Source organism: Melanostigma gelatinosum, assembly GCF_949748355.1.
Source record: "Melanostigma gelatinosum genome assembly, chromosome: 9".
NCBI lineage: Eukaryota > Metazoa > Chordata > Actinopteri > Perciformes > Zoarcidae > Melanostigma > Melanostigma gelatinosum.
This window is the reverse complement of record NC_136642.1, coordinates 24,700,057-24,708,919: the sequence shown is the minus strand read 5'-3', so window position 1 is coordinate 24,708,919 and position 8,863 is coordinate 24,700,057. Positions and strand designations below refer to the sequence as shown.

General features: G+C 41.1%; 1 protein-coding gene across 1 annotated transcript in view; it reads left to right on the top strand.

Annotated features, from left to right (window-relative positions):
- Positions 1–8,863, top strand: part of vps13b (vacuolar protein sorting 13 homolog B) — a 324,029-nt gene continuing 315,166 nt past the window's right edge. Inside the window, exons 1-3 of the mRNA XM_079275924.1 lie at positions 1–116; positions 1,332–1,490; positions 3,086–3,229. Of these exons, the coding sequence (XP_079132050.1) occupies positions 1,344–1,490; positions 3,086–3,229 (291 nt within the window). The 5' untranslated portion in view covers positions 1–116; positions 1,332–1,343. The remainder of the gene's footprint in view (positions 117–1,331; positions 1,491–3,085; positions 3,230–8,863) is intronic.

Genomic DNA, 8,863 nt, shown 5'->3' with positions numbered 1-8,863 from the left:
TGATGACGTTTGGGCTGAAGCGGTTGTTCGATGTGGCTAACGTCAGCAACCAAGATAAATATGTTGTATTAAACGTGGAATTTAAGATATAGCTACAGGATACAAGCGGGTGTCAAGTAAGTTTGGTGTTCTGCAAATATACCCGTGGCTACACGTTTCAGCCAGATAAACGAAGTGAGGGAGACTTCTTCTCAGCAGTTAGCTTAGCGTCTTTGCTCTGGTCCTCTGGTGTGTAGCTATAGCTGGAATGACAGGAGAGCATAGCTAGCCTTTCGGGCTAACTACTCCGCAGTAGTTAAGTTAACGCTACATTTCTTACTACGCAGTACGACACCGCTTTATTTAAAACAGCACATTATATTTAGTTACATTATCCGTTTGGAAATGGAGTGTCAAACAAGTAATATCGTTCTCCTCTGTAGTCGCGTGCATACAAAGTGAATTATCATTAGCAAGCAGGCTTATTTAGGCACTCGTTTTCTTTAACATAAAGCCTCTTCAAAGTAGAACCACTAAGTTAGTAAAACATTGGCCTGCAACGTATGCGAGCAGACTTCTTATTCTGTCTCTGTTGTGTCTAACGTTAGGTATGAGCTCTGCATGACCAACTTTATCAACGTTACACACTCAGCCTACCTAGATATAACTTAATGTTATAATATGGCTGGTTTTGAAATGCACATATCATTTTATGACCCTTCCATGATAGGATAAGCCAGTAAGTAGGTAGCATGGCTTGTGATGCACCTTTCAGGAGCAGATGTAACACTGTGCTTCATAATAAAAGACAAAAAAGCAAATAGAAGACAGATCAGGAGACATGAAAGGCAGGGATAAATAAATATGCTAAAGAAAAGCAAACTTAAACAAGTGTGTATTTCAATTTATTTTTAAAGGTGTCACCATGTCCTCAGGTCTCTCTTCGTCCTCTTGAGCCTGGAGCAGAGAGCAACAATAACAACATTAATAGGACTTTTGTTGAAATAGATATTTTGACTTGTCATACCAGGAAAAGCACTGGTGTAGTTTAATGTCATGAATGATGGCTCCATTCCATTTAAGCCTTGCCAGTGAGCCAACATGCACAGTGCTGCTGTCTCGGAGCTGGCACACTTGAATGGAATGCAGTCATAACAAATGTTAGTAATGTGCTCTTGTGCTATGAGCTATACAAATATCTGCTGGTAAAATTGTCTGTTCTCTGGTCTAGGCTCCAGAAGCAGTCATATTAATACTAAAAGACAATCTGAATATGTAAATACTGTAATGAACAAATAAACACAGGGTTGGATGACATAACAATGTCTGTTTGATGTTTGATGCGTGTTCAGGACGGGGACAAGATGTTGGAGTCCTATGTCACACCGCTCCTGATGAGCTATGTCAACAAGTACATTAAGAATCTGAAGCCATCCGACCTGCAGCTGTCTCTCTGGGGAGGAGACGTGGTGCTCAGCAAGCTGGACCTGAAGCTGGATGTGTTGGAGCAGGTACTGTATGGATGTGTCCTCTGCTCTCTTAAGCGTAAAGACTCGACACACATTGCATTTTCTCATGTAATGGCACATAATAGGCAGTGTGGTTATTGTGATTGCAGGAATGCATATGCAGTTCTGAGCTAGTGCTTAGCGCTACTATTGGGGGAAATATTAACTCAAGTGTTTTTGTGTTCATGCATAATTAGTGGTACATATTGCTCGGGCCCCACAGGTTCTTACATTACCATCGGTGTCTCTATCTATTAATAATAACAAGTGCTTTGACGTTATATCAGCTTTCTAATACTAAATATCTCCTTCCTGCTTATTAAAAATCATATTTTTACATTTTTCTTTTTAGATATTTACAACAAAGGATTTAAGTTGTGTTTGCTCATAACTCTGTTTTTGTTGTTGTGATTTTTATTGGTTGTTGCACTTTTGTTTTTATTATTAATATTATTATTATTATTATTATCATACAGTTAAGCCATTAATGGCTAGGACCTCTTAGCATTATAAAATTAGTAATTTAGGCATTTTGGTCTGCACAAATAAAGTACCTAAACATGACCGCTAACGTCTTTACATTAAGTTCATGAAATAGAGTGAAAACATTGTAAAGGAATGCATGTGTGAAAGTAAGCAAGCCACCAGCAAGTCTTAGCTACAGTGTATACACATAGTTCCAGTCTATTGCCTTGACTTGCATAAAAAAACAAGCAGGAACACAGCATCTCTACTGTCATTTAGTTATTCTGGAGGAGTTTGATAGATTTACCCAGATATGTTGCTCTGCAGTGTTATTTTGACACAGTGTTCATTGTTACACATGTAATGTCTGGATTAGATCAATCCTCTCTCTTCTCTTGAGTGGGTTCTGACTGCTTCTGAAGAGCAGACCAAAACACTACCTAACCCAGCAGAGATTGTGATGAAAGTTCTTATTGGAAGCAGCTTTAGACCAACTGACAGTGGGAATCGTGTTAGGATTTTGATGTGCTATGTCAAAGCCTTGGCAATTATCCCCCCCTTTTCCTTTGTTTTATTGCATTTCAGTTGAACAGTACCTCTTTTGAAATGTATATTTAGAGATCATGCGCTTAATATAAAGAGTCATTTTTTAGTGAAACGTTGTTGGGCTTATCAAGCAGACATTCTGTAAATCGGTGACAGCTTTTTCTCAGAAATATGTTTGGTTAATAGTTTTTTGGGCTTAAACTTTGAGAGGAGGCATGTAAAGCTTGTGTGTGGCCAGTCTGGTTTCATGGTGCTTGTTCTCACACAGAGTAGTTCAAGATGCAGAGCAGAAATGTGTCCGCCTATGACAAAATCTGACTGATTTTGTTAAAAGCGTGACCAATATGTAATCTGTCGCTGTTGTTTTTACTACCCTCTCTTTATCAAATATTAGTTTCAAAGAGCGGTTTAGAAAATGGATGAATAGATGAAGGTTCCAAATGTTTTTGAAGCCTCTGTGGTTGTATCCCAGCATGTCCCTACAATGCTGTCTGCATCACAGATGTACCACTATCGTACAGTTTATTCCATACTATAGTCTCATAGCTGTCTGTTGTTTTGATCTTTATTTATTTGCTCATTTACAGGAGTTGAAGCTGCCCTTTACATTCATGAGCGGTCACATCCACGAGCTGCGTATCCACGTACCCTGGACCAAGCTGGGCTCGGAGCCGGTGGTCATTACCATCAACACGATGGAGTGCATCCTCAAGCTGAGGGATGGAGCCCAGGTTAGTTCTCCACTGGTATGACAAACACGTTACCCTTGATTCCACTACAGGGCCGAAACAGGGCTGGCCAGACCTTCTTGTCTTTTCAGTGAAATCCTCCTCATGCCACTGTTAAGCTTTCTCATTCCATTCCAAAGCTTTGTAATGGCAAAGTTTGTTTCAAATACACAAAAACCCTGTGGTGGGCTTTTTGTGACAAAGGCACACTATAATCATGACTTTGTGTAAAATCACATGAAAAGAAACTACAGCCTATTCATTTCATTTTCGGTTTATGTTGGATCCATATTTAAGTGTTCAATGTTTTCCATACAGTTTCAGTTATGTGGTCTTGTTTTTGCATCAGTTACCAATCAGAATGTTTGTTTCATGTTTGAATACCATACGTTCTTTCTAAAAAAAAATAAACGAGTATTATTATTTTTATCTGGAGTCAAATGATCTATAATAATCCTTCTGGCCTTCAGGAGTTTTCTGTCCCACTGCTTCAAGTTGGTTTGGCCGTCCTTCAATCAGAGGATCGGCGGTTCGATCCCCGGCTCCGCTAGTTGCACGTCGGTGTGTGATTGACACAGAATATAAAAAGAAAGTCCCCCAGGGCACCTTTTAAGAGTGAGATGGTGTCTCTGTAAATGATTGGTAAGAAATGTTTGTATCATTGTATTTAGATGAATTATACTTATGTTAATCTTTTTAAGTCGATATGAAAGTCATTTTTCTATCGGTGCCACCCATGCAGTTTGCAAAATTGAAAGTGTAGCTCGGCGCTGGGCCTTTATGGGAAGTTTGGGAGTTTCAAGGCCAGATGTCCCAGAAGAAACACATTTCTAGGGAAGTCAATTACAGCTAATTATATAGATTTGTAAAAAAGATTTGTAACACATGAGCCTGAGCTGCCCAGAACTAATGGTAAATATCATACGATGCAGGTGGCTACTGCTCATGCGATCAGGTTTCAGTTCGATGGAAATTGAAACTTGTTTTTTGTGCTTCATACACAGCTTTAGGTCATGTACTGGTGCCGCTGCTGGTGTAATGCATCTAGTCTCAAAACAACTATTTGTTACAGATGTTTTGTAAAAGGCTTTCAGTCAAAAGAAGATTTCGGGGGAATTGCAAAGGACGTTTGGACAAATTATTCAGCAGTATGTGCACCCGTGGGACATAATTTGGAGCAAAGCCAGACGTACAGCAGAAGTCCTTCTAGCATGTGGAATTTAAATGAACCGCTACACTTCTCTCCTATGAGTGGGAGGCAGAGGGCTGACTACTGTTCTTCAGCCTAGAAAATGCTGCCAGTATACTTCTATGCTTTAGATTTGTGTAGTTTGGTGACTTTTATTTATTCCACTTTTGACATCCTAAAATTTGCCATGTCATCTCTGTCGTGGCACTTTTCCACTTTGATCAGTCCAGAGAGAATTCCCTTGATTGAGGGAAAAGTTCTGTGGGCCTTTGTCACATTAGTCTCACAGGAAGGAGATTATATTTCTCTGGAGGTTAGATATCCTGTTCATGTGCATGTCAGGCCCTGGTCCAGTTTTAATCAGATTCCAGCAGGGTTGCAGGGAGTTTGGCATAGGTGTATGCAGAAACCCGGGCCATGACAGTTCTCCCTGAAGCCCTCAAGTCATTTGGGTGATGGCCCACAGGATTTGAAAAAAATCTGATCTGTATGGAAAATGGTACATTTTATATTCAGTAGATTAGTGTTTCTTTTGTCCAGTAGAGACAGGAACTTTGTGGCGGGCCTCATGTGGCCAACGTGTGGAAATGATAAATGATATCATTAATATGGTTTGTTTTCCTAATTACTGTTAAAGCCTGAGCGCTGGCCTGTGAAAACATCCGTGCGTCTTTTGAAGTTCATTAAGGGCTGTGTAATTTGACCGGAATTATTTGGACCTTTTTTAAATGTTCGGGCTTCCCCTCGAGAGGAACTGGGTAATATTAGGGGTATTCAGATTGCTCAATAGGGCCCATCTGCAACGCACCAAGAGCAGCTCACAATTATAGTTTCCAGCAAATGTGGACATTTGGGATTTAGCAGCAGTCGGAGATTACTGCTCCTGCTGACAGTGTAATTGTAGCGCACAGAGTAGAGTAATAGAAAAAAATATTGTCAACTTGTTTTTGACGTTCAATTTTACAAACTGGAGGCCAGTTACAAACAAAATACATGAGGGTTCATATGTGCCTTATTATGTCCTAAAGTGACACGGGGCTCTGAAGCAAAGCTCACGAAGTGATCGTGTTCCCGCTGCTCGCATTGTTTGAAGATTAGACACCGTTCAAATCAAATCACTACCACTTTCCTTTAGTTGTCAGATTTATTGTACATGCAGATACTTTATGCTCTTGTATTTTTCTGTTCTGTCTCGGTTTCTCAGTCCAAAAATGTAAATCATTGTAGTTCTTGTAAGAGTCGAATAATTAGTGTGGACATCTCCACGTGAAATTAGACTAAGCCCTGGTCTATGCCTAAGCGCTCAATGTATGTAACAGGAGATTGGTCATGGGATTGAAAGGGTTCTGTAGTAGTCAACTTTAACTTCTTTCCTCTTGTGCAAAGACACACTGGAGGTGGCCCCTCTTGAGTTACTCGATATGAATGAACTGTTTGATCTGAGCCCGTTCTAAATTAAAAGCAATCTGAAAATGTCAAGAGCTGCACAGGATAAAACAATGCTTTTAAAATCTGTCTTTGCATATACAGAGCCTCCTATGGAACCTGCAGTTATTAATAGAACCCATAAGGTCTGCATGTCTTCTTCTCATGGAAATCTCATGGAAGGAGTTAGCAGCAGCAATCTCCAGTTTTACCAGCTTCACACCAAACTATTCCCATGCGGGACACTTTTTCTATATTTGCTCATTTCTTTCATTAGGCGGTTGTCATTTTAGTGTTTTCAGCTCACATGTGGGGGATTTGAGCCGGTTTGTGATGCGATACTGAGCATTTGATTTAAGGCATCCCTGTCTTTAAGCTTCCCTCTCTAATGAGGAGATTGATAAAGCCTGAGATCGAATTTACTGTGTGGCTGTTTTTAGGAGTTTTGTTCTTGTGTTTGTGGCTACTTGTAACAGGAATGGGTAAGATTGAACTCAGGCCTTAATGAAAGACCGAACAGCCATCATTGATGTAATGTTGCAAAATGACGGGCACATTTGTTTTGACATCTATGTAAAGCGCTCCAGATGTTGAAGATGAGGTGTGATCAGCAAAGACAGAGAGGTACTGTGCTGGACAGCAGTTCCAGTGGATCGTAAGACTCTCAGGCACTCTTTATTTTTTTACGAGACAAAGATAAGGGCTTGGGTTTACCGAGGAGGGCCTTTCTGGTTTTGGCTCGGCTCGCTGCTTGATCTGGGAGTTTTATGGCTGCTGAGTGCATTTGCCACTGATGTGGAGGTTCTGATTGATGCATTGCCTCAAGACGATTTGGGGAGGTGCCTCTGAGACTTGTTGGTTTGGCATATGGTCCAAGTAGGCCCTTTCTTCTGTTAGATTCCTTCCAATCTATTTTTAGAGCTTTACACTACCAGACCTCATTGCTCTTAAATAATGGGTAATACATGTGAATTAGGGAACCCCCTTCTTGAAAACCGTAAGATAGGCCCGGGCAATATATTGAGAATCAAGGCTAGATATCATCTTAGATTTTAGATATGGCAATATGTTAATATGGTAGTATGGCCTAGGTCTTTCCTGGGTTTTAAAGGCTGCATTACAGTAAAGTGATGTCATTTTCTGAACTTACCAGACTGCTCTCGCTGTTCTATTATTTACCTTTACACACTTAGTCATTAAATCATATACTGGTATATCCATTGCTGCTGATTATTCATCAAAAATGTGATTGTGTAAATATTTAGTGAAAGCACAAATAGTCAACAATACAATATTGTCTCAGTATTGACATGGAGGTATTTGGTAATGTATGATTTCCTCCATATCGCCCGGCCCTTCCCCAAGTTGTTGATTACTACTTTGTTTTCCGAAGTTGAACAGAAATCTATAGATATAATACATGACTTTGTAATATCAAACAATCCATTTCACACCGGTTTTAAATCATTGTGACCTGGTCGATGAGTTGTACTGTGGATGCTACTGCTTCAACATGTGGATTTGCCACCTAGTGGTTGAATTCATAACCCACTAAATAGGACACCTGGGATGTACGGTCTGTTCCCAGTGGTCTGTTGTAGTTAGGCTTTACTTTCTCCTGGGTTAAATTGAGATATGTTCTCGTTAACAGAGTGTGTGAACATGTTCTTTGGTGACGATGAAAAACACGAGGAAATGTAAAACATTCAAGTGTAACTTCACCGTCTCCTCTGACAGTTTGTGCCTGTGCCGCTCTTCTTTCACAAGTCAGCAAACACAAAGGAAAAAGTTAAACAAGTAAAAGAAAACAGCCCCGTGGAAGTTTGCAATCAGATAGCACAAACGGGATAATCTCTGTCCCAATGCCATCCGGAAATCTTGCCTTTGATTCTCCGGCTCGCAGGGAGCAAATGGCTTACAGAGATTGTACCATAAATCCGTCTGATCATCAGCTCAGCGGGGCCTTGTCTTCAGGACTGAGGAGACAGAGGGTGCAGACACGGCGCTTCGGAGAATCCACTTTCCTTGAATCCAACCCCCCCCCGTAGCGGTAACAAGACACATCTCTTACTGTAAATAATAAAAAGATGCTGTAATGTTGGCACACTGTGGATTCCCCGGGCAAGTTGGAAGCCAAAGCAAGTTTTCTGATGAGAGACAAAGACGACTGCAGAGAGACAGAAGTGGATTGAACATCAGAGCGTATGTGCTTGGGAGGGGTTCCGAAAGGATCTGTGGGAAGGTCTCTCTGTTTGCTTGTATTTTATCATAAAATGGCCGTATGTCGATGGCCATGAAGACGAAACCTCCAGTCGGTTTATAGTTTATCAGGCCTTTATGTAAACTTACCCTGAAATCCCACATGCATGTTTGTTTTATGACCATCTACAGATTTGCCCTCTAACAATTGTCTCTTGTTTTGTATTATATATGGATGGGGTGTGCATAATATCAACATTTTGTCTCATATTGACCAGATGTGGAGCTATTCCAGGTGAGACTGGATCTGATGACATTGGGGAGGAGACTATGTTCAGAGATGAGGGTGCCCCCTGTCTTTGTCACATGTCCTGTACGTTGTTAGCCTCAGACGAACCCACTGGGTGACAGGATTCTTCAATAGAAGGAAGGCTTTGATGTTGTTATGGCGCTGACATTTCACTATGCTCTACGTGTCTGTCCCCTCATTTAAGTTGTTAACATAAATGGACCTCTGTGGCACTGGTCTCTGTTGAGCTTTCCGGACTGATCTGAAGCATCTGCACAAGTGTGTTCTTCCAGAAGGCCCTGCTCTCAGCCAACGCTGCACAACCCTCAGCGTCACCCTCAGTCCGCTTTGTCTTTAAGGTTTGATGAAGTTTTCGTTTTCCTGGTGGGATGAGGTTACTTCAGCTCCTCAGACACAGGAAAGCTGTCAGGGGAGGGGGGGAATTAAGCCCAACGGCTTCCTGCGCCCAGTGAGTCAAGTGGTGATCAATACACTGGGCAGGATGCTGCTGCTCCACTATTTAATCCCTGCTCTC